Here is a 26,439-nt window from a genome sequence, read left to right as displayed (position 1 = left end):
GCCTTCTCCTCTGGGCTGAACAATCCCAGTTCTCAGCCTTTCCTCACAGGAGATGCTCCAATCCTTTCAACCCTCTTAGTGGCCTTTTACTGGACTCTCTGGCATGTTTGTGCCTCTCTTGCACTGGGGAGACCAGACCTGGATGCGGCACTCCAGGTGTAGCCTCACCACTGCTGAATAAAGGGGAAAGCAGATCCATACAGTACTAGAGAACTGACCTACCCTTATTGTTTACCATTCAATCAACTCTCACTTGCAAACCTGAAACGCTGTTTAAGTGAAAATGAACTTGTGAGTAAACCAGCAAACTTGTCTTATGTTTGCTTGCCTCGTTCAGCCTTTCTGTTAGTGGTTATATGGGGTATCTTAGAATAGGAACTCATTCCTCTTCATTTTTCCATGGATGCTACTGCAACTAAGCACATAATGATAGCGTTAAGAGAAAGGGTGTGCACAGCCATTTCCAAGGAGATGACATCCTCCTTTGCTTTGTTTTTTTTTTAATGGGTACAAACTGCAAGGAATTTACTCCTGGAGGAGGTGTGGACTACCAAAGTCCCAAGCTCCATAGTTCACACTTTTTAGTGAGGTAGGCTTTCACTTACAGCAGAACTGCAGCAGCCCAAGGCCATCAATGAGGCAAGGGTACAAGAACAGAACAAAGCACAAAAAGGTAAAGAAGGAGACTAAATAAACATGAGCATTAATTTATTTTCCTTTTGTTCACAGGCTGTGACTTGGCCCCCAGAGCAGAGATGTACCCTCAGAATCTGCTCCCACCAAGGCTACTTTGGCAGGCACCTCTCAGCTCTGTTCTCCTCCTATGTTCAGGAGAAAACCAGAACTGTCAGGGAGCCAGCCAGGGACATGCAGCAGCCTCCTGAATGGAAAAGCCTGCCAATGCACATGTGACAGATGCAGCAGAGGTGGCACAGTTCTTGGCTGTAACTTAATGCAGTGCACTGTTACACTGCTCCTCAAAGGTCATATTGCCCAGCAGCTGGCTCTCCAGCTCCACACTGCTCACTGGTAGCCGGAAACAGTTCATTTCAGCTGCCAAAGCAGCCATGGCAGAGGGATCTTGGCCAAACTGCGCCTGGAGCATCATGTCCATTTTCTCCAGGCGTCGCTTGAGCTTCTTGGCCTCACGCTCCCGGATGAGCCGGGCCTGTCGCTTCTCTGGGGTCTCATTGGCACGTTTCAGTCTCATGGCTTCCCGGTCTCTCTGCAGCCGCCGTGCCCGCTGCTCATCTGTCTCCTGCATGCGCTGCAGGCGCTTGGCTTCCCGATCCCGCATACGTCTCACTTCCCGTTCTTCAGGTGTCTCATTGTCCCGTCGGCACTTCTTGGCCATGCGCTCACGCTCCAGCCGCTGCAGCCGCGCTTTCAGGGGCTCATTCTGCCGTCGGAGTGCCCACTTCCGCATGCTAGGTGCCTGTGCCTCCAGCAACTTGCGGTAAGCCACACAGTTGTTGCACACCAAGAGAATGGCTGCAGGGTACACAGGGGGGTGAAAGGCAATGTCTTTCCCCTCAGCACTGGAGGGGCCCTGGCTCTGTGGTGCAGGCAGCCAGTCTGTGCTCAGCACCTCTGGCAGCTTCACACTAGAAAGTGGAAAAAGCAGAATCAAGACCTGGTGCTGACAGGAGCATCCCTACCTCAGATGGCCTGGGGGGGCTGTAATAAATAGTGCCCCTACTAGATCCCATGACAGGCCTCTGCTAAACCATTCCTGCCCACAGACACGTCTGAGTATCTAAAATGAAGCAATGTCATACCTGGGGGTTGGAAGCAGGTTAGTCTGGAACAGTATCTGGGTTGAAAGAGTGTAAGAGCAGGCATTAGCTAGCAAAGTTGCTCCTTCCCATCATCCCCAGATTTCTCCTTTCAGTCCTATTCCACTGTTAAGTGGATAATCTTCCACCAGGTAGGACAAAGAACATTTTGGTTTCTGCCTGTAGTCCTGCTCTGGAAACGATAAACCCACCTGGGCAGTACAGACCTCTGATGGATTGCTGGGCAAAGGAAACAGTTGTTCTCCAGTGACTGGAGACCCCAGTGCTTTCTGCACAGTTCTAGGTCTTCACAGAGCAAAGGAACACCCTTTTAGCAGCGCAGCCCAGGGAGGTCTTAGCAGGTGATGCAGAACTGCAGGCAGGAAGGGATTGAGGGAATCTCACTCACTGGGGGTGTTCACAACTCTCCTACAGGCCTTAGTGGGTCCAGAGCCATGACTTCTGTATCATTTAAGGCAACCCACCTAATCTTTAATGTGGGTACTCTAGCCCATTCACCAGCCAGGGTGACCCTGACCTGTTGAACGTGGCATGGCTGGTGAAGCATGCTCCACACACTGCGCAGTTGGAGAGCTGGTCCTCTGAGTGGATCAGGAAATGTCGCCCAAGGGATCCTGGTGAGCTGAGAGCTCTGCCACATACAGGACACACGTAGCTCTTAGCACTCACCACAGCTGCAGTGTGCTGCAAAAAAACGAGGTTGTTAGTTATGAACTGCCCAACTCACTGCCCAGCCTGAAACATGCTCAACAGATACAGCAAACCATTCAGATCACCCTCTTGGAACTGGGAACTATCACTAAATCTCTGTCTGACAGCTCCTAGACCAAGATCAAGGCACTTGGGGTGTCACAGGTCAAACAGCAAGGAGGAAACCTTTCTATATCTCCACTCCGGTGCAAGAGAAACAATTAAGGCCAAAATACTTGGATCATAAGACCCTTGTTTTCAGAAATGCATCTGAGGAGCTGCTGTTGCTGGACAACGCATGACTGGACTAACAGTAGGAAGGATGCTGGTGAGGAAGCACTTAGATGGAGGCAGTTAGCTGGTGCAGGTAAGCTGCCAGTTCAGTTCTGCTTCATTCCTCCTTTTACAGACTTTGATGTGCTGTGAAGACAGCACTGACAACAAAACCTGTGAGATTCTAGTACAGATTTCCTGCAATACTGGAATCATTTCAGAGGAAGAACAGCTGTTTTCATGGGTAAGAACTGTGATAAAGGTACAAAATAAAGAATTGAATGATTAGGAGGAAGGTTTCTTATCTTACTGAATAATGTAAAAACTGCTTCCATGTTTAATCTGAAAGACCTGGGGACAGATGACGAGCGAGTTGAGAGTCTGTGGGTGAGAATTAAGGGGCAGGCTGGCAGGGGGGATACTGTTGTGGGTGTCTGTTACAGACCACCAGATCAGGGTGAGGAAGTTGACAAGGCCTTCTACAGGCAGCTGAGAGCGGCCTCACAGTCACAGGCCATGGTCGTCGTGGGGGATTTTAACTTCCCTGATGTTTGCTGGAAGGACCACTCAGCAACCCAGCCACAGTCCAGGAGGTTCCTCAGGTGTATGGATGATAACTTCCTCCTGCAAATGGTGGATGAGCCAACCAGGAGAGGAGCGCTGTTGGATCTCATCCTCACTAACAAGGAGGGTCTGGTCGAAGCAGTAAGGGTTGAGGGCTGCCTTGGTTGCAGCAACCACGAGATGGTGGAATTCAGGACCTTGTGTGGTAGGACCAGTAGAATAGCAAGTAGAATTGCAACCCTGGACTTTAGCAGGGCAAACTTTGGCCTTTTCAAGCAATTGCTAGGGGAAATCCCATGGGCAAGGCTGTTTGAAGGTAAAGAGGCCCAAGATAGTTGGTTGGCATTCAAGGATTGCTTTTTCCAAGCTCAAGATCAGATCATCCCGACACATAGGAAGTCAAGAAAGAGGGCCAGGAGACCTGCATGGCTAAATAGGGAATTGCTGGGTATGCTCAAGTGGAAGAGGAGAGTTTACAGGTCATGGAAGGAGGGGCTGGCCACTTGGGAGGAATATAAGGCTGCTGCTAGAGGATGTAGGAAGGCAGCTAGGAGGACTAAGGCATCCTTAGAATTAAATCTGGCAAGAGGGGTCAAGGACAGCAGAAAGAGCTTTTTCAAATACATGGCAGATAAAACTAACACCAGAGGCAATGTAGGCCCACTGATGAACGGGATGGGTGCCCTGGTGACAGAAGATACAGAGATGGCAGAGTTACTGAATGCCTTCTTTGTCTCTGTCTACTCTGCTGCAGGCAGTCCTGAAGAGTCCTTTACCCCTGAGACCTCAGATGAAGTCAGGTCAACGGAGCGGTTTGCTTTAGTCAATGAGGAATGGGTTAGAGACCAGTTGAGCAATCTGGACATCCATAAATCCATGGGTCCAGATGGGATGCACCCGCAGGTGCTGAGGGAACTGGCGGAAGTCACTGCTAGACCACTCTCCATCATCTTTACCAAGTCTTGGGAAACAGGAGAGGTGCCCGAGGACTGGAGGAAAGCAAATGTCACTCCAGTCTTCAAAAAGGGCAAGAAGGAGGACCCGGGTAACTATAGACCGGTCAGCCTCACCTCCATCCCTGGGAAAGTGATGGAACACCTTATCCTTGGTGCCATCTTAAGGCATATCAAGGATAAGAGGGTTATGAGGGGCAGTCAACATGGCTTCACCAAGGGGAAATCATGCTTTACCAATCTCATAGCCTTTTATGAGGAAATAACACAGTGGATGGATGATGGCAGAGCGGTGGATGTGGTCTACCTTGACTTCAGCAAAGCATTTGACAGTCTCCCACAGCATCCTCACAGCTAAATTGAGGAAGTGTGGTCTGGATGATCAGGTAGTGAGGTGGACTGTGAACTGGCTGAAGGAGAGAAGCCAGAGTTGTAGTCTATGGGGCAGAGTCTAGTTGGAGGCCTGTATCTAGTGGAGTGCCTCAAGGGTCAGTACTGGGACCAGTATTATTTAATATATTCATCAACGATTTAGATGAGGGAATTGAGTGTACTGTTAGCAAGTTTGCTGATGACACTAAGCTGGGAGGAGTGGCTGACACGCCAGAAGGCTGTGCTGCCATCCAGCGAGACCTGGACAGGCTGGAGAGTTGGGCAGGGAATAACTTGATGAAATATAACAAGGGAAAGTGTAGAGTCCTGCATCTGGGCAGGAACAACCCCAGGTTCCAGTATAGGTTGGGGAACGACCTGTTAGAGAGCAGTGTAGGGGAGAGGGACCTGGGGGTCCTAGTGGACGACAGGATGACCATGAGCCAACACTGTGCCCTTGTGGCCAAGAAGGCCAATGGCATCCTGGGGTGTATTAGAAGGGGGGTGGTTAGTAGGTCGAGAGAGGTCCTCCTTCCCCTCTACTCTGCCCTGGTGAGACCACATCTGGAATATTGTTTCCAGTTCTGGGCCCCTCAGTTCAAGAAGGAGAGGGACCTGCTGGAGAGAGTCCAGCGCAGGGCAACGAAGATGATTAAGGGAGTGGAGCATCTCCCTTATGAGGAAAGACTGAGGGAGCTGGGTCTCTATAGTTTGGAGAAGAGGAGACTGAGGGGTGACCTTATTAGTGTCTATAAATATATAAAGGGGGAGTGTCACGAGGATGGAGCCAGGCTCTACTCAGTGGCAAAAAATGATAGGACAAGGGGTAATGGGTACAAACTGGAACACAAGAGGTTCCACTTAAACTTGAGAAGAAACTTCTTCTCAGTGAGGGTGACAGAACAATGGAACAGGCTGCCCAGGGAGGTTGCGGAGTCTCCTTCTCTGGAGACATTCAAAACCCGCCTGGACACATTTCTGTGTAACCTTATCTAGGTGTTCCTGCTCCGGCAGAGGGATTGGACTCTATGATCTTTTGAGGTCCCTTCCAATCTCTAGCATACTGTGATACTGTGACCTGCGTGGTCCTAGCCTGCAACTACTTGAAGAGACTGCCTTGGGCTAGAGTTTTGCTTTTGGGATCTGTAGACTGGTGCCTTGCTGATTCTTTGCCCAAGACACCCTCTGGACACAGTTTACTGCTGTAAACTTCAATCACATCCTAGCTAGAAGGTCAGTTCTGTGACTGCAAAAAACAGAACAAAGCCATCCTGTGCTTTGGGTTGTTGCTGAATTTGGGGCCTAAGGCAGGAGATATCCCACAGTTTGGAACCATCCCCTACCTGGTATACATGAACGATGAGCTGCTCTCTGCTTCCACACTCCAGCTGGCAGAGGGAGCACCGTGACAATCCCAGCATAGGGTCAGCATTCAAACTCTCAGGCACCTACAGGGAGGAAAAGCCACTCTGGTGTAAGGCATGCACTCCACTCTCCCTTAGTATCTAGTCAATACTGCTAGGCAGGCCTTGGCCAGATCAAGGGCTGTGTGCCCAGTCCTACTGGGGCTGGCTCATGTTCTTGCAGACTGAAAATTCCTTTATGCAGCCTCTGAGAAAAACCTCTTGCTGTCTCCAGGAGAACAGGCAGAGGCCTCACGGCCTCCAGCCACCCAGGCTCTTCCAGCACAGTGGTAGGCAAGGCCTGCTCTGTAGCAGAAGGGAAGTCAGTCAAAGAAAGGCACCAGGACTGAAAGAAGAGGGCACACTGCATAATCATCTTGGACAGCCAGGAGAACCATAGTTTGTGCAGGCTATCTCCTGCTCCTAGCAGCCCAAGAGCTCTTCATACCCTTTCCTCCTGTCAGGAGGTGTTTAGAGGACGTGGGAGGGAGAAAAAGACAAGAAATAACAATGGGGAGAGAAGGTGTTTAGATAGTACCCTTCTCTCTCCCTGAGAGGCCAAAGTGAGTGCAGCACCAGTACACACTTGCCTCGTTTCCTCTCATCAGTGGGGCTCCAGCCACAGGTTGTTCAGCATTCTCTAATTCTTTCTTCACTTTCACCTTTGAGCCATCCTCCTCAGATGTATGGGAAGAAATTGCATCCTGGGTGGTTTCCTCATCATCACTGCCACCTAGAACATGCAGAACAGTAATTCCAAGTGTCAGGACCCTGAGAACACTCACAAGCCTTAGCTGTCCCGACCAGCATCACCCAGAGCCTCTTCTCACCCCCTCAGACCAGGGGCTCCCTTAAAACTCAGGCTGACACGCTTCAGTCCCTGAAATGCTCTGTAGAGTCCCTGGACCTGGCCTGTTAGCCTGCCTTGCTTGACAATCACTTGGACTGTCAGCTGGACCTCCTTCTATTACCACCCTGCTCTGCTAAACTGGGACTGCATCCTGGTGGTGAGGTCATTACCCAGTCTGAGGGGTGGTGGTCCTTGGCTCTGGGATTGCATTCCCTTAGGGAGCAGCCCTGCTTCTGCTGTTTGTTGACAATCCTGCACAGGAGCCAAGGGCTAACTCGGAGGAGGTAGGTAAGACAGCCCTCAGAGGATCCCTACAAGCTGCACAGCACCTAGCCCCATGTCACAGTCTCCCCAGTCTGCTACCTTGCCATTATTGGAAGGGGCAGAACTCACTGCTGCTGGAGTCAGGGTCTTGCAGCAGATGAATTGCTGGCCTCTGGTCCCCAAGAGCTCCAGGAAAGTTGTTTTTCATTATGGCTTGGCAGGTTTGCTCCTCCAGCCCTGCAAATACTTGCTCCCCTGGCAGCCACAAGGACAGTCAGACTGATGCCACTGCATTGTTTTCACCACCAATGCTTGCCAAAAGCAGAACAAGCATGGGGCTGCTCACCTGCACTGTGCAGAACCTCTGAAGTCACCTCTCAGAAAGCATTTAAGCAACCTCTCTGCTTGCCTGCCCTATGCAACACTAGCCTCTTGTACCTGGCTGAGGTGAGTCCAGCCCCTGTGTGTAGAAGTCTCGCTAGTAGAAATGTCCAGCATTGGGCTGCTTTCTGCATACACTTTATATGCCACTCCAGCCACAAAAAAAAAAAAAACAACCAACTGTGAGATCTCATCTATCTGCTGTATGTAGCTAGGTGGCTTTTTCTGCTACCAAGCTATCTGCCAATAGAGCTATAGTACAGCTCTGGGCGGGAGAGAAAGCCACTGAGGGATGATGACAGCATACCAGATCAGGCACAGCGCTATGTGGCTCCTGAAAATCATTAAGTCCTATTCCTTGCTATAAGACAACTTAGACAAAACCAGTATCTCCCTGAGTGCCTGGCACCTCACCTGCCCTCCATAGTGCTACCAAAACCAGGGCTTGTCTTTGGCATGCTCTATCACCACCATCTGTCCCAGGAGGACTGAGGACAGGCTGCCCTCCAAGAAGGCATTTGTGCTCAGAGCTGGTGTTCTGCTTATATGATAGATAACTTGCTTCACTACCTTGTCTTGCCCAGGAATGACTCTGGCTAAAATCAATCTCAGTGACACTTCAACGCTCAAAACAGAAAACTAAGGGAATGAACCCAGAAAGCTGAGATACTGGATTAGGATAGTTTACAGTCTGTTGAAAACCACTGAGCACTACTACCTCAACTCAATAGGAGATGGCAAACAAATTGAAAGAAGCAACTATTTGTGTCTCTCTGAAAGAAAACTTCTTACAGCAATCTGTTCAAGGAGAACTTTTGGTTCCAAAGAATAACAATTAAAGGCAACCATTAATTTTCATACTTAATCAAACATCTTTGTTCCAGGTTTTACCTCTCAGTGGATGAGCTGGGAACACTTGGGGCAAGGTGCTGAAGTTCCCAGTGGGGCAGGTTTTGGGTTAAATCTATCAACCAATGCATAAGTTCTCAAAAACCACTCAAAGCATAAATGCAAAAATGATAAGGAAGACATAGTGCATTTTTCACATTAAAGCAAAAACATAACTTTCAGAAGAAAATTGTGCCTTTTAGTACAGGGCCACAACTGGCAACAGCATAACCTGGGAATTGAATTCCTGAGCCAGGGAGAGAACACCAGTCCTGTTACAAGGACAGATACATTCCCACATGCTAAGTTGTTTCAGCCAGCTTTGCCCCATGTTCATACATTGCCTTCTGGTGCTTACCTTGCAATTTCCAGCAGTGCTTTAAAAAGCAGTAATTTAAGGGAGATTTCAAAGACCTACAGAAGTTTCATGGAGGCTGTGGGAGAAGAGTTTTAGTTCTCAACATTCTCATGGAGGTTTCCAAAAGCATTTGAAGGCATTTATCATTCTGTTTCAGAAATGTGCAAATGGTTTCTGTGGAGATGAGAACACAATTCACACAGGCTAGAGAGAGATGATGAGGAACACCCAGAGTCTATTTGTCACCAAAAGCAGCAGGTACTGGCATGATTGCTGTGACACGTGTACTCCCATCAGAAGCCACTCCAGCACTGAATGGTTTTCATAGCCTGGAGTGCTGCTTTTAGTTCTGGACCACAACCTCACATTGGTGGGACCAAAATATAGACTGTATGAACAGCAGACACTACAGAATTAGTGCTTCTCCAAGAAGCAGATATGCACCAACCACCAGGATAAAAGCTAATGAGCAAAGACTAAAAAAAGCATTGCAAAACAAAAGAAAGTATGATGAAACGAGGAAACCTGCCCAACACAGGACAGATACAAAACTATGGTGGGAGATGTGCTACCTGTGACAGTTACAAAACAGGATTCCCAAACACCACTGCAAGTCCTAGTGGAAGCAGTTAGGTGTTTGTTTTCTTCCCCTTTTCCCCTTCCAGGTGGCTTACATTTCCACTGAGCAGCAGCCTAGAGCCTAATGACAGCATGTTCCTGCTCAGATATGCAGACAGTCTGCAGGATTTTAAAAGCTGTAATCTTTATAAGGTGGCTGAGGAAACTCCTCCTGTCAGTAACACTAGCATCAATCACAACAACTGAGAGTGATCATGTCTGCCAGTGGCCTTTCTGTACAACATACCCAAAGCCAAGTTAGAATTGATTCATCACAGTGCAGAGAACTACCAGCTCACAGCCAGAAATGCAAACTGCTAACCAAACCAGTGCTGTTAGCAGATGACATCTTGTGCATTCTCCACTAGCCTGTATCTAAAAAAGCATCACGTGACTGGGAAAAATAAACTTTAAAAAATGCCATCTTTAGCTTATAAAGAAATTCTCATGTACAAAACTAATATTGTTTCCAAAAAAAGTTAAGGAAGAATGTCCCTTTCACCGACTGATAGACTAAGTCCTACTTTGATGAAGCACTTTAATGTTTGGTAGGTACAGGGTTACACTTGTTTCTGCATACATGTGCTCACACAGACACACCCCCACCCCACTTTGAATACACTTCCATTCATTTGGAAAGGGAGTAAGGCAGGTGACAGCTGCCGGATCACTTCTATCAGTAAAGGATGTTACATTGAATAGTGAATTCACAGGCTCTTCTCCAGAAGTTTCTTTATTAAATACAAAAAGGGCTGCAGGCTGACCACAACACCAGAACAGGCATACCACAAAAAAAAAAAAAACAAAAAAAAAAAACACCCACACACAAACCAACAACCCAAGAAAGCCCACCAAAAATCCCCCAAAACCACCAAAACAAACCAAAATAAAACCACACCAAAACAAGTCACTGTATTTGTTTTACAAACAGCTAGAGACATAGGACAGTGAAAAATCATACAAATGCCTCTGCTTTGCATTCCAGTTCTCCTCTCCATACTCCTGTAAATGAGTGGGATGCCAGGTGAGCAGCTGTGGAGGTAGGGGACAACCCCATGGAACTGTGCAACAGGGGCAGTTATGACTGCTAGGATCTGGCGCAGTATCAACTTGGTAGCCAGAAATATTTTTCCTCAGCCTTCTTGAGCTGTATGAATGCAGGCAAACAACCCCCACCCCAAAATCCATACACACAAAAACCAAAAAAAACAACAAAAAAACCCCACCCCAAAATACAACCAAAAACCAAACCAATTAAAAAAAAAACAAAAAAAACCCACAAACTGCATCATTCCCCATTCCCCTATCTTCATTCCTAAACAGAAATGACTCTCTGATGAACCACTTTATTCCCTCCTTGTACATCAATTTAAAGTCCCCATTCATGTAGGTCTTCTGTGTTCCTTTCCTGGACCTGAAAGTTGTAAGTCTTTCCACCACTGTGGATCTAGTCCACCTTCCCCATCACTATTCTGGGTTGTCCACACTGCTGTAGTGGTTACTGAAATGAAAAACAACAAAATTGAGTTAACAACAGCAGCCCACAGAGCCCTTTAAGAACCAAGGATTTTGATGCAATTAACATTTCTGCTTGGTTTTGAATGCTGGGTGCTATTTCTTGCAAGATACTTTCTCTTTAAATTGGGAATATTATAGATAACAGAATTCAATAAACACTGAAGAGCACAGAATGTGTGTGTGTCAGAGGGAGAGGGAAGGAAATACAAGATTAATGGGATATTGGTACCAGGATAGAGCTAGGAAGCAGGAATTAATTTGACTAACAAAACTGTTCTAAAGAACTCCAAAATAAGCATTGCTTGCAAAGGGTACAAGCAATAGAAAAAAAAAAAATAGCCCATGGGACAGCAGGGAGAGAAATAAAAGCACACACTAAAACCTGCAGCAAGTTTTTTGGCAAGCAGAAGAAAAGCGATTAGCCCCCAACCGATGGGGTGACAGTGCAGCACTGGGTGGGCTTGAACAAAAGATTAGATGAATTGCTTAGAGAGATTTTATAATTTAGGACACTAGGAGAAAATAAAGATCAAATTGACTCAATTAAGATATTTCTACAGTGTCCTGGGTTCAGCCGTAGCTCCTTCTTCATAGCTGGTGCAGTGCTGTGTTTTCAACTTTAGCCTGAGAACAATGCTGATAGCAACAACTAAAACATCGATGTGTTAAGTAATGTTTACCCCGATCAAGGACTTCAGTCTCTCATGCTCTGTCAGCGAAGAGGGGCTCAAGAAGCTGGGAAGAAGTAGAGACAGGACACCTGACCCAAACTGGCCAAAGGGGTATTCCATACCACAGCACACCACACCCAGTATAGAAATAGAAATGGGGGGGGGGGGGGGGGGGGGGGGAGAGTTACCAGGAAGGCCCAGATCACTGCTCGGGTCGGGCTGGGTACTGGTTGGCAGGTGGTCACCTTGTTATTTCCCTTATCATCATCATGATTATTATTATTATTAGCATCCCTCCCAGAGTGAGGATGAAAGGGGGGGAGTGAGCAAGCAGCTGAGCGGTTCTGAGTTACCGGCTGGGCTTAAACCATGATACACAGGAACAATTAACTGCATTGTAGTTTTCAAGTCAACATGGAATGGGCAATGCAGTAAGTTCATTCCAGTATTACCGTTTTGCCAGGTGTGTTTTTCATGCACCATGTGAGAAAACAAAATTAAATTATTAAGAACCAATTACGTGCTGCAGCCCTGCCAAAGGGGAAATGACTACAATTAACACTGTAGAAGAACTGGCCATTATGCACAAAGAGACTTTTATGATAATTTTTATCATTGTTTCTGTATTCTTTTGAATTTCCTTACACATCAACTTCCATTTAAAACTATCTTGTAACCACATGACTTCCCAGCCCATCTGCATGCCAAACAGAACAATTCTGTGCTAAGTGAGGACAGCAAACCATGCTGTTGTGAGAACAAGATTAAATGGGGGCCATGCCAAACTTGGAAAATAACCCTGGAAAGAGGTAGCACCAAGCAACCCAGGAAAGATCTGCAGCTGTTGTTTGCCCTAGTGAATCCAAGAAAGAAGATAACATGGAGTGGTCATGCAAGAAAGTATTCACCATCCTCCCACACATTTGTCCATTTAGATATTTACGGTAGTATTTACGCAAATCCAAAAGCACTTCCCCAGCCTCATAGCCTGCCAGATCAGACCCCAGCTGCACACAGCTGCACAAAAAACTGCATAGCTGCTGTCCCTTTTACTCTTCTCCTCCCAACCCCTTCAGTCCCTGTGAAGAAGTATCAGTAACATGTGCTATGGCTTAGCCTGATTCCTCATTCTGCTAGCTCACCCAGTTCCTGGAGCTAATGCTCTTTCCAATTTTCCTCATCAGTGCACTGTATGGTATTTCCGGGCCCTCCAGATACACAGCAGGCTAGGTAGTCAGAAAAGTCCCAACAATTTGGTGGCATTCATTGCAAGACAGACAAGATTTTCCATTCCAAAGCAGAGACATCATCATGTCTCTTGTACATGTTTCTTGTATTTTTCAGTCCCTTTATTTTCTTGTGATCCTACCTGCTGCTTCTGATAGGTCCTGTTAAATAGTTGCTCTGTAGCAACATACTGTGTGAGAGAAACAATGTTGTTTTTGCATAATTGGGTATGGGGATTTGCAATATTAGGGCTTTACAATATTAGAGCTTTAAGATCAATATTAAGGCTTTGCAATATTAAAATTTTTCAATACTGGGACAAAGTTACTAAAGGTAAACAAAGGGTTTGAGATAGTATAACTTAGACACATTCTGTGGTTAAAGACAATATTATCTCTGGATGAAAGATAAACTCTGTGGTTAAAAAGAATACTATCTTTGTACAACTTATGAAACTAAGCAGTTGCAGGCTGGTTAAACAGTAAGTTGGGGTACCACATGCCTGCCAGAGAGTTATTAAATTGAACCATAAAAGGAGATAAATAAATAAGAGGAAGGGGCATACAAAATCAAATAAGGGGAGATGTAACCTGTTGCAGAATGACTCTAAGAGCAGGACCATAGAGCCCTGGAGGACTGTGCAAGCAAGGCAGGGGGTGGCCCCCACAAGTAGCCGGAGACCGGACCTGGGAGGAGAATGTGGAGGAAGCTGTTGGGGGCTAACCAATACCGTTGTGCCAAGAAGGAGTGGCTGAATACCACTCCTATATAGGTGTGAACTGCGTCACAAATAAAGTGGAAGTTGCTTATCACCCATATTGGGTTGGCCTGTCTGCTTCTCCTCGCCGCTTACAGTAACCAGAGGCGGGACAGTTAGCATGTAGATTATATGCGTCTGTCGTGGTTTAAACCCAGTCAGGTAACTTGTGCACTCACTCCCAGTGAGTGGTGCCGAGCTGACAACAATCGAGGTCCGTGTCCCCCCCCACCGGGGTTACTTAGTTACTGGACTGTTTGTATCTCAACCCGTGGAAGTTACATTCTTTCGATTCTCCTCCCCATCCCTCCGGGAGTGGGGGGAGGAGGGAGGGGAGTGATCGAACGGCTGCATGGTTCTGGGTTTCCAGCTGGGCTTAAACCACATTTCTGCCGTGTCCCTTGCAAACTCAAATCTTCTTCTGAAAGATATATCGGGTTCTACAGATTGCTCCCTATATGGAAAGCTTCCTTCCAGGGACACTAGTATCCTGGTCTAACCACAGTCCCTATCTGCCCCAGGTTTCCCAAACTTCTGGATGCACTCACCAGGCACCAGTGCAAGAGTGTCTTTGTCAGCATTAGGCTTGTCAATCCATAAAAGACTGTTATTACAGCTCTCTGCTACCTGGCAGATGATCTCACCAATGAGTGGGCACTGCTCATGGACAACGGGAGCCACACCTGTGTAGAGCATTGCACATCCTACCCCTCCCCCAAGGGGTCAGGCAGCCCTGGCTACCAGCACTCAAAAGAACCTGCCTCTCTTCCCAGTAAAAGGAGACATTGCTTTGACTTTCCTCTCCCTCCCTGTTAATTGAAGCAGCTTCACTGGCCATATTGCAGAACTGGATGAACAGAGCATGTCCACTAGCAGGTCCAAAATATTTATTACAGACATAAGTGGAAGAAGATTGCCCTCTTTGTCCATGTAATCACAGCCACTGCTTCTTTTCTTTCGTAAAGGACAGACAGGTCCTTGTAACCAGTAGTAAGGTATGAAATGACCCCATCCCAGTTCTTGGTCAGGTTGGGATAAAGACCCACAGCATCGTCTGGTATAAGTCCTCATTCCCCACGGGCTGCAGCCAGTGACATCTGTCCCCACCCAGCTACCAATTGCTGTGTCTATACCTCCTGCACTCAAAAGCTGCTGTGCAGCTCATACAAGGTGTCAGCATACAGCAGTGCTTGGCAATGCTCATCCCTAAGCTCAGGATACTGCAGAAACAAGCAGCATGTCACAAAGCAAAATGGGAGGCATGGTCATGAACTGCAGCAACAAAAACAGACGAGCAGAGAAAGAGAAGACTCCATCCTCTCCTTTGTTGTCCCCAAGGACTAAGAAAAGTCTGGAAGAATAAGTATTTAAACATACATCATCTGGGTCAGCCAAAATTGTCATGCAGGCTAACTACATGTTAATTCAAAAGCTGTAATTAAACAGACTGAAGGTGATAAGCTCTCACATGGCAAAAATCAGAATTTGTGGACTCATTAACTGTTTATCACCATTTTAACAATTGTCGTGGTTTAAACCCAGTCAGGTAACTTGTTCACTCACTCCCAGTGAGTGGTGCCGAGCTGACAACAATCGAGGTCCGTGTCCCCCCCCACCGGGGTACTCCCCCACTCCCGGAGGAACGGGGAGGAGGATCGAAAGAGTGCAACTCCCACGGGTTGAGACAAGAACAGTCCAGCAACCAATGTACACAAATCACCACCGCAACTATCAACTACAACAATGATAAGGGAAAATAACAAGGGAAGAGAATACGATACCACCGGCCAAGAAGACGAGTTCCACCCGGAAGCCCCGTGTCCTTCCGGGTAACTCCCAGTCACCCCCACCCCGGCCATGACGTGCTGTGGTATGGAATACCTCCCTGTCTAGCCCGGGTCAGGCGCCCCATCTCTGCTTCCTCCCGGCTTCCCCTCCTCCCTGGCAGGCCATGAGCCTCACAAAGTCCTTGGTCAGGGTAAACATCACTTAGCAACAACTGAAAACATCAATTTCACCAACACTGTTCTCAGGCGGGAAGTCAAAACACAGCACTGCACCAGCTAGCACAAAGGAAAAAAAAAAACATGACTGCTACTGCTGAACCCAGGACATTATCCACCCCTTATTCCATACCATTCACGTCGTGCTCAGATCCCACATTTTCAATACACCATCGCTCTCCCATATATATACATCCATATACATACAGACCAAGAGGAAAAGATCATTTTCTTAGTGCATGGACCAATCCCTATAATGCTGCCGAGTCCATTCGGTCCATGATGTTCCAAGTTCATTCTCTGTTGGGATGATGGCTGGAGGGAAGTCAGGGCCAGTCGCTGGTGACCTGGAGACATCTAGTTGATGGGCTATAAAAGCATTACACAGTAGGCAAGGGCATACAATTGAGTTCACTGGCTGTTTTCCCCTAAAATCAAATCCCCTTGAGGTATACATCGGACTTCCCCATCTTCCTGCATTACCCACCAAGTATATCCAGGCCCCTGAGCAAAAGCAATCCCACGAGTGGGTTTGCCTTTACCTGAAGCAGGAATTACCCAGACTGTCTTCCCCAGCAAATTCTTCATATGCACCACGGGAACTTTGTCCCCCTCTACAATATGTAAAAGTTCTGACTGGGCTGGGCTGGCCCTGTTGGCAGATCCTCTGGTGCTGACCAACCAGGCGGCCTTTGGTAAGTGTGTATCCCAATGCTTGAAAGTTCCCCCACCCATTGCTCTCAGTGTAGTTTTTAACAGCCCATTGTACCGTTCGATTTTCCCAGAGGCTGGTGCATGGTAGGGGATGTGATATACCCACTCAATGCCATGCTCTTTGGCCCAAATATCTATAAGGTTATTCCGGAAATGAGTCCCACTGTCTGACTCAATTCTCTCTGGGGTGCCGTGTCGCCACAAAATCTGTTTCTCAAGGCCCAGGATGGTGTTCCGGGCAGTGGCATGGGGCACAGCGTATGTTTCCAGCCACCCGGTGGTTGCTTCCACCATGGTAAGCACATGGCGCTTGCCTTGGCGGGTTGGTGGCAGTGTGATATAGTCAATCTGCCAGGCCTCCCCATATTTATACTTCAACCATCGTCCTCCATACCAAAGAGGCTTTAGCCGCTTGGCTTGTTTAATTGCAGCACGTTTCACACTCATGAATAACCTGGGCAATAGTGTCCATTGTTAAGTCCACCCCTCGATCACGGGCCCACCTCTATGTTGCATCTCTGCCCTGATGGCCTGAAGTGTCATGGGCCCACCGGGCCAAAAATAATTCACCTTTATGTTGCCAATATAAGTCCATCTGAGCCACTTCAATCTTAGCCGCTTAATCCACTTGTTGGTTGTTCTGGGGTTCCTCAGGGGCCCGACTCTTGGGTACATGGGCATCTACATGACGTACCTTCACCACCAGGTTCTGCACCCGGGCAGCAATATCTTTCCACAGTGCAGCAGCCCAGATGGGTTTACCTCTGCGTTGCCAGTTGCTCTGCTTCCATTGCTTCAACCACCCCCACAGGGCATTTCCCACCATCCATGAGTCAGTATAGAGATAAAGTACTGGCCACTTTTCTCGTTCAGCAATGTCCAGGGCCAGCTGGATGGCTTTCACCTCGGCAAATTGACTCGATTCACCCTCTCCTTCAGCAGTTTCTGCAACTTGTCGTCCAGGACTCCATACAGCTGCCTTCCATCCCCGATGCTTTCCCACAATACGGCAAGAGCCATCAGTAAACAAGGAATACTGCTTTTCACTTTCTGACAGTTTATTATATGGTGGGGCCTCTTCAGCGCGCATCACCTCCTCCTCTGGTGACATTCCGAAATCTTCGCCCTCTGGCCAGTCCATGATGACTTCTAGAATGCCTGGACGACTGGGATTTCCTATTCGAGTTCGTTGTGTAATTAGTGCAGCCCATTTACTCCATGTAGCATCAGTTGCATGATGTGTAGAGGAGACCCTGCCTTTGAACATCCAGCCCAGCACGGGCAGCCGGGGTGCCAGGAGGAGCTGTGCTTCAGTGCCAATCACTTCCGAAGCAGCTCGAACCCCTTCATAGGCTGCCAGTATCTCTTTCTCAGTTGGGGTATAGCTGGCCTCAGATCCTTTATATCCCCGACCCCAAAAGCCGAGGGGTCAACCTCGAGTCTCCCCTGGAGCTTTCTGCCAGAGGCTCCAGGTAGGACCGTTCTCCCCAGCTGCAGTGTACAGCACATTTTTTACATCTGGCCCGGTCCGGACTGGTCCAAGGGCTACTGCATGAACTATCTCGCGTTTAATTTGCTCAAAGGCTTGTTGCTGCTCAGGGCCCCATTTAAAATCATTCTTCTTCCGGGTCACATGATAGAGAGGGCTTACAATCAAACTGTAATTTGGGATGTGCATTCTCCAGAACCCCACTGCACCCAAGAAAGCTTGCGTTTCTTTCTTATTAGTTGGTGGAGACATTGCTGTTATCTTGTTGATCACATCTGTGGGGATCTGTCTACGTCCATCTTGCCATTTTATTCCCAAAAATTGAATCTCCTGTGCAGGTCCCTTGACCTTACTCCGTTTTATGGCAAAACCGGCTTTCAGCAGGATTTGGATTATTTTCCTCCCTTTCTCAAAGACTTCTTCCGCTGTATCGCCCCACACAATAATGTCATCAATGTATTGCAGGTGTTCTGGAGCTTGCCCCTGTTCCAGTGCAGACTGGATCAGTCCACGGCAAATGGTAGGGCTGTGTTTCCACCCCTGGGGCAGTCGGTTCCAAGTGAACTGGACACCTCTCCAAGTAAAAGCAAACTGTGGCCTGCACTCTGCTGCCAAAGGAATGGAGAAAAATGCATTGGCAATATCAATCGTGGCATACCACTTGGCTGCCTTTGACTCTAGTTCATACTGAAGTTCTAGCATGTCCGGTACGGCAGCACTCAATGGTGGTGTGACTTCATTCAGGCCACGATAGTCTACTGTTAGTCTCCATTCTCCATTAGACTTTCGCACTGGCCATATGGGGCTATTAAAGGGTGAGCGGGTCCTGCTGATCACCCCCTGACTCTCCAGTCTACGGATCAGCTGATGGATGGGAATCAGGGAGTCTCGGTTGGTGCGATATTGCCGCCGGTGCACTGTTGTGGTCGCAATTGGCACTTGTTGTTCTTCAACTTTCAGCAACCCCACAGCAGAGGGATCTTCTGAGAGACCAGGCAAGGTGGACAGCTGCTCAATTTCCTCAGTCTCCAAAGCAGCAATACCAAAAGCCCACCGGTACCTGGCTGGAGGCAGGGCCCCTCTAATGGTCGTCACAGCTTTGGACACTTAAGTCGTGGTGAAAGGGATTATTCTTCGTTATCACAGGAGCTGGAGTAAAATCAGCTCTTCCACTCCATCTGGGAAACTGCTCACCAGAGACTGAAGCCGTAGCTCTCATGGGACGATCAGTCTTGGCCCTTGCTCCCCTCTTCAGTTCACTCACCCGTTCCTCCAAAGCTGAAGTAGGTTTTCCATCCCACTTTGTCATGTCTTCTCCGTGATCCAGCAGGTAAAACCATAGGGTACCCCGTGGCGTATACCTCCTGTATCTCCTCTCTTGAACAATAGGACGCCTTTTGTTAATAGCTGAGACGTGTGTTGGTACACGTGAGGAGCTGGATAAATCAGATACATCGTCCCTCAATTGTTTGAGAATCTGGGACAGTTTTTCCACAGCTGAGATGATGGAAGGGGTGAGATTGTCTTCGAACTCTCGGAGTTTATGAACCATTTCATCCACTGTTAGTGGTACTATGTCATTCCAGGTTACTGTTGCCAATGAATGGGCATATGATGACGGTGCATTCCGTGTAAGTTTTCGCCACATGGGTCGTGTACATTCAACTTCATCTGGATCTATAGGTGTATCCCCGTTATTCGGCTTGATGTGAGAGAGCATCTCTACGATGGCTGATTCCCTCAGAGACTGGATGCCTTTGTCTATAGTAGTTCACTTGGCCGAACGACTCGTAACATCGTCCTTGTACGGAAACCTTTCTTTCACAGCTGCCAAGAGCCGCCTCCAAAGGCTGAGGGGCGTTTTCTCTCTTGCAATTGCTTTGTCAATTCCCCCTTCTCTAGCAAGTGATCCCAGCTGCTTGGCTTCTGTACCTTCTAGTTCGTGACCATCAGCCCCATTGTCCCAGCATCGGAGTAACCAGGTGATGATGTGCTCCCCTGGTTGACGGGTAAAATCTTTTCGCATATTCCGCAGCTCGGTTGAGGTCCGAGGTCGAGAAGTTACCTCTTCTTCTTCGTCATGTGATGATGACTCCTGATCAGATTCTGGACCGGGTGGTGAATTCATTGGTTCTTCATCTCGCTTCACCCTTTTTGCCTCCTTTTTGCTTGTTCTCTTGCGTACAGGGGCAACCGATATTGGTACGAATTGGTCCTCTGGTTTGGCTGCAGTGATTATCACTGTGGTTTGAGTAGCAACTGTACTTGTTGCTGGGGGTGGTGTAGCTGCTGTGCTTGGAGCTGGGGTAACCACGCTGTCTGTTGCAGTTGAAGTTTGAGCAGCTGCTGTACTTGCCACTGGGGTAGTTGCTCTGTTCATTGAGGCCAAAGTTTGAGTAGCGACTGTTGCTTTGCCCTCAGATCCGCCAACATTCTTTTCCTTTTGAAGGTGCTGGATAGTGTTGAACAAGGCCCTGTAAGCATAGGCCAAGCCCCAGCACGTTGCCGTGATTTGTCCATCTCTGGTATGGCCAGAATGACCACACACCTCATTTAAGTGTTTTACTAATTCTTCTGGATTTTGCAGTTGTTCGGTAGTGAAATTCCAAAATACTGGAGGGGCCCACTGACCTAGATACTTGCCCATACTATCCCACACACCCTGCCACTCATGGCTGTCCAGCCTCTGGGAAAACCTCTTGGTCCTCCTACATCGTCATTTGACCCCAGACAAGACCCAAACCTGACTCTGCTTAACTCTTGAAATCAGTAGTGGGCAAAACACACTCTGTATGCGTGTTAGCATGGTGATTCCCATCACCATCAGCAAACAAGTCTCAACAGCATTAAAAGGCCATTCAAAAAATTCAAAACTCTCAAATGTAAATGGTCTGGGGGGACGACTGGGAGGGTAAAAGGATGTCTCCTTCACAGGTTGAGCACCTGAGAAGGAGAAAAAATATGTGTAATTGCTAAACACCTCCATCATATACCTCCCAAAGTATAAAGGTGGTGACCACACTGGGAACATAAGCCAGATCAGTTTCATGATCAATGATTCTATTGTATTACAAGTCATTACCATAAAGTACAATGGGACAAAAACCTTAGCCCAAGCCCCACACTTGAAAAACACTAATACAGCAAATACCGGATGGACGGAAGATAAGATATACTGAAACTGTGAGATCAAGAGGAACAACCTTGAGAGCCAATAAATCAGCATTGTGACGAGTGACTACCAATCCAGTCAGATCTGTTCTTATCTCAACCCCTCGTGCCCCACGTTGGGCGCCAAAAAGAACCGTCATGGTTTAAACCCAGTCAGGCAACTTGTTCACTCACTCCCAGTGAGTGGTGCCGAGCTGACAACAATCGAGGTCTGTGTCGTCGTCGTCCCCCCCCCCACCGGGGTTCTCCCCTTCCCCACTCCCGGAGGAACGGGGAGGAGGATTGAAAAAAAAAAGTGCAACTCCCACGGGCTGAGACAAGAACAGTCCAGCAACCTATGTACACAAATCACCACCGCTACTATCAACTACAACAATGATAAGGGAAAATAACAAGGGAAGAGAATACGATACCTCCGGCCAAGAAAACGAGTTCCACCCGGAAGCCCCGTGTCCTTCCGGGTAACTCCCAGTCACCCCCCACCCCGGGCATGACGTGCTGTGGTATGGAATACCTCCCTGTCTAGCCCGGGTCAGGCGCCCCGTCTCTGCTTCCTCCCGGCTTCCCCTCCTCCCTGGCAGAGCATGAGCCTCACAAAGTCCTTGGTCAGGGTAAACATCACTTAACAACAACTGAAAACATCGACTTCACCAACACTGTTCTCAGGCTGGAAGTCAAAACACAGCACTGCACCAGCTAACACAAAGGAAAAAAAAAAAAACATGACTGCTACTGCTGAACCCAGGACAGCGTCAAATAGGCTGTTTTAGTGTGAGGTGTCCCTACCTATTTCAGGGGGGTAGGAACTAGATGATCTTAAGGTCCTTTCCAACCCTAACTATTCTACGATTCTATAATTCTAAACCTTGCAGTACCCAACCAATGGGGAAACAAGGGAAGGAACCTGCAGATGGGATAGGAAATATAAATCAAAGTTCTGCTTTTGCTGGGTGTGTCTACTTGCTAGGACACCCATTTTTGCAAAGACGTTAATAAATAGCTCCTTTACTGCCATGTCTACTCTGAGCTTAAGTTTTTATCTAGACCATTTCTCACATACTGCATGTAAAGGAGATGAACAGGTCCCAGAACTCCTCTCTACGGCATACCAGATGCCAACCTCAACATCATGCCTACTGGTAACATGTTTGTCAGATAGCTTCCCCCAAGACCAAAACTGCACTTCCATTGCAGATAAAAAAAGCTGCTGTCCACTGTGAAAATAATGCACAACTGAACTCTATAATATGTATATCTTTGTATGTAATAGTACAAGCTTCTGAAGAACATCACCCTTACACAATGGAGTGCAGAAAACAGCCCACATAAACACCATGGAAATTTTACCTGAACCATTAGAACTTGGTACCCTTGGTTTCCACATGTGAGAGACCATGACTCTACACCAAGGGAGACAATGTAAGTACATGTCTTATTTAAGTCTGATCTAAATGGCAGAAGCAGTATCTGGGCACTCTCAGAAGCAGAAGCGTATGGACACATGATGTGTTACTGGCATCACAGGACAAATCAAATTTCTCCAAGGAAGACAATTCCAAAGTCATTAAAACACTATCTTGCAAATCAAAGCTACACTCTGCCCATTGTACAACCCAGCACCCAGAAGCAGGAATTGCAAAGCACAAGTCAGTGCAGATGCAGAAAGCTACACCTGAAGACTCTTAGCTGGCCACCAAGGAAAGCTTTGTCAGCTCTCCCATGCCTGGCTCTAGCAGCCAGTGGGGCTTTCAAGTCCCAGCAGAGATGTTTCTCACCAGTACACTCACTGAATGCAAAGTGTTAGGCTATATCCCAGTGTATTTTTCCCTAGTACAGAGAACAGCATGCATAGATTCCTGTTACCATACCCATACAGAAAGGCAGCACAGAGAAAGACAAGCAAACCAGCAGCATCAGCAAAGTGAGGCAGTGTTAGGACTACAGCATTCAGCTCTATGTACCATACTCCTGACAGCTACTACAGCTTAGCAATACCTAGGGCCCTGTCATCAGCCTTCCTTTCACAGATCTACAGAAGACCTCATAGTAGCCTTCCAGTATCTGAAGGGGGCCTATAGGAATGCTGGGGAGGGACTCTTCATTAGGGACTGTTGTGACAGGAGAAGGGGTAATGGGTTAAAACTTAAATGGGGGTAAGTTTAGACTGGGTATAAGGAGGAAATTCTTTCCCATTAGGCTGGTACAACTGGAATGTGTTGCCCAGGGAGGTTGTGAATGCTCCATCCCTGGCAGTGTTCAAGGCCAGGTTGGACGAAGCCTTGGGTGAGATGGTTTAGTATGAGGTGTTCCTGCCCATGGCAGGGGGGTTGGAACTAGATGATCTTAAGGTCCTTTCCAACCCTAACTATTCTATGATTCACTGCCAAACAAACACCAGGATCTTGGCAGTGCTGTAGAAACAGAGATCGGTCCCATCAGCTCAGGTCAAGTACGATCTGACAGATAGCATTGTAATGGATGAGAACCTAGCTGGGAGTCGATTCCCTCTCATCACTGAGAGCCATAAAGGATGTTGTTTGCCACAGTGTATTCAGCAGAGTATATATGTTTGTGTTCATCACGACTGCTTGCCAGAAAGAGGCAGGAAAACAAAGGTATGAAGCTGTTCCAAGACCTTCACACCTGGCCGCACTGGGGCTTCCGGCCAACGGTGAGTTGGCCTAGAACTTTCCTTGCTAGCCAAAACAGGCCAGAGCCCTGAAGTCACATTTCTTAGTATACTAATTTGCACTTGTGACAGTGTGAATGCAAAGCACAGCTAGAGGCCCTGCACATACATACCTACCTACCTTTACAGCATTAGTCATTTTTCAAGTCTATCTCTGCCATGCCAGGACACAGCCAGCTCCCCTGATGAGCAAAGATTAGTTTCTCATCTTATAGTCCCTGTGACAAAACATGAGTAACCACCATCCCCCTACAAACTGTACGCTGTCATCATTCCCCTCCCTCCTGTCTCACTCCACAACAATCCATCTGGGGCAAGGATCCCACAATGCTGCATAACATAATACTCACAGTGAACTTTGTTAGGAGTGGTCTGTTTCCGACGGGACATGTTTCCCTGACCTGGGAGCACAGAGTGTTCCTTCCTTCAGCAGAGGGGTCACCTGAGAAGAGAAGAGCCTGTCACACACATCACTAGAACCTTCTGAGCCTCTGGCCAAACACAGCTGGCTGTCTCAGGGTCATTCCCCACCCTTCTGCCTACAGGGCTCGTTCTGCATCACCACAGCTATATTCAGTGCCAGCACCCAACACAATCCACATGCATTTCACAAACCACCATATATGGGCAGTCCCACTCAGGTTTCAAGCAAAGTTAAAAGCAACCTTGTCCCCAGCATACAAAAAGCTAAGAGTATCCCACCTCAAGAGCAACTGCAATCTTAGTCCAAACACCCTTCTCCCTTCCTGTCCATCCCCACAGCCAACAGGGCAGGAGCCAGATCAAACCTGCAGACCCTGCCCTACCTCTGGCTCCCCACCCAGAGAGAGACTGAGGGGAAACAACCCCCACCGTGCCCGGAAAGCAAACAAGGGAGCCAGCTGTCCTGCAGTCACAGCTTCATACACAGCAGCAGCAGCAGCTGACAGGATGGAGTGGCCAGCCCAGGCAAAGGTCCCATCTAAAACAGCTGGCCCTCAGAGGGCCTGACCTCACCACCCCTGCAGAGAGGCACAAGGAGGGCAGGAACAAGAGACTGCTACACCCTCCCTAGGCAGGCAGGGCTGAGGACAGGCAATTAGGTACACACCCTGTGCCCTCACCTAGGGAGGGACCACCAACACCACAGCTCACATCGGGGATGCACTGCCCCTATCCCCCACAGGTGGGGACAACAGATCCTCTCAAACCTTACAAAGAGGCAGACATCAAGTCCTCATCCTCAGACTGACAAAAGAAGGGATAAATCCCAGCAACCCCCTCAGATAAAGAGACAAAAGGAGGGACTGAACCCACTTCCCCCTAGACAGACATCAGCTTCCTGCCAACAGAAGGATCCAGCTGGCAAAACAGCACCCGGGAGGCGACAGGAGGGATCCAGCCCACAGGCGAACGGATACACGGACGCCGCTCACGTGGCAGAAGGACGAACAGAAGAGCCCAGCCCAAGGATGCCGACAAATGACCGCGGGGCCATCCCGACAGCCCTGACAGACGGACTGGGCTGGGCCGGACTAGCCCCACAGACCGAGGAACTAATCCTCGGGTGGACAGCGGGACCCGACCCGCCTTACCCAGTCCCGCTGCAGGCGCCGAGAGCTGCAGACAAAGGGTCGACAGACAGACAGCCGGCCAAGATGGCGGTGACGCGAGAGCACACGGCGCGGGGAGCCACGGCACAGCCTGGCCCTGGCGCGGGGAGCCGAGCCCGGTATGTGTAGCACTGTGCCGGCGGTCAGAGACCTCACCCACACTCCGGTGCCGTGTTTCATTCCCCGAAGCATCTTACCTGCTGTTCATGGATCCGTCCCAGCCCACAGCCCCTGGCCGCTCACTGGGGATCATTCGCGCCGGTTACAAATCTCGCACGCCCCAAGCCCTGTCGTTAGCTACTGCTTCTCCTCACACTCAGGGCGGGACGCGGCTACCCCGAACTACCGCAGTCTCGCGTGCCCTGCAAGGTCAAGAATCAGGGATTTACGTTTAACTTAAAAGCCATCGCGTTGTGAACTCATGCACCTGCTGAAACCGAACCGCCCCACCCTACGGCGTGGGGCCTTCTCTGGGGTACTTCCTCTCCGCAGGAGACTGCTGGCACCACCTGGAGACCGCCCCAGGCCAGCCTACTTTCGGGGCTGCGCCGCACCAAGACCCTCCCTCCGTCCCTCCCTCCGTCCCTCCCTCCGTCCCTCCCTCCGTCCCTCCCTCCGTCCCTCCCTCCGTCCCTCCCTCCGTCCCTCCCTCCGTCCCTCCCTCCGTCCCTCCCTCCGTCCCTCCCTCCCTCCGTCCCTCCCTCCGTCCCTCCCTCCGTCCCTCCCTCCGTCCCTCCCTCCGTCCCTTGGTGAGAGACTCGTTGCGGTACGAGTAGAGATTAATTTCGGCTTGGTCACAGTAGTAGCCCGTCTATAAGAAGGGATTGAGTCAGTCCTTCTGCAGCAGCATGGCTGGGAGCCTCGTGCAGGGCAGTGGGGGTAACAGAACTTTTTAGAATGGCAGTAGGATGGTTGCAAAAGAATGGCTAGTGAGCTGGCTACTTAATGGCTGCATTTTGAATTAATCTGTTAAAACAGGATGTTAATCAGAATACTTATTTGCTACGTACTTTTACAGAGATATTGCAACTTGTGCTGAGACTGCTTCATGCTGCACTATAAAGTTCTTTTAATGTTGTAAGAGTATGTTCCGATTACAGAAGTGCAGAACTTTTTTTTTTATGGCATCAGACTTGCATCACGCATATATATTTCTGCAGTAGTGTTTTTTTGAGCTTGCTTTGTTCTGTGCATCACT

General features: G+C 48.5%; 1 protein-coding gene across 1 annotated transcript; it reads right to left on the bottom strand.

Moving 5' to 3' along the window:
* Positions 1-692: 692 nt before the first annotated feature.
* LOC133283329 (zinc finger protein 821-like) lies at positions 693-24,474 on the bottom strand. The gene is made up of 6 exons (XM_061480020.1): positions 24,000-24,474; positions 7,295-7,420; positions 6,642-6,784; positions 5,992-6,096; positions 2,314-2,480; positions 693-1,604 (listed from the first exon to the last, which is right to left on the bottom strand). The coding sequence occupies exons 1-6, from the start codon at positions 24,037-24,039 to the stop codon at positions 950-952; spliced, it is 1,236 nt and encodes a 411-aa protein (XP_061336004.1). The 5' UTR covers positions 24,040-24,474; the 3' UTR covers positions 693-949.
* Positions 24,475-26,439: the final 1,965 nt, after the last annotated feature.

This window comes from Pezoporus flaviventris, unplaced genomic scaffold (assembly GCF_033815535.1).
Source record: "Pezoporus flaviventris isolate CSIRO_AGI_PZ_B2104156 unplaced genomic scaffold, CSIRO_AGI_Pfla_v1 ptg000164l, whole genome shotgun sequence".
Taxonomy (NCBI): Eukaryota; Metazoa; Chordata; class Aves; order Psittaciformes; family Psittacidae; genus Pezoporus; species Pezoporus flaviventris.
Note: the sequence above shows the minus strand (reverse complement) of the source record. Positions and strands in the feature narration are given on the sequence as shown.

Bases quoted from the DNA above. Each gene is read 5' to 3' on its own strand.
- LOC133283329 (XM_061480020.1), bottom strand. From the start codon at position 24,039: ATGTCCCGTCGGAAACAGACCACTCCTAACAAAGTTCACT. The intron at 7,421-23,999 runs GTGAGTATTATG...TGTGGCTGCCAG, and splicing joins CACTCCTAACAAAGTTCACT to GGGAGCAAGTATTTGCAGGG. The intron at 6,785-7,294 runs GTGAGTTCTGCC...TGCATGTTCTAG, and splicing joins AGACCCTGACTCCAGCAGCA to GTGGCAGTGATGATGAGGAA.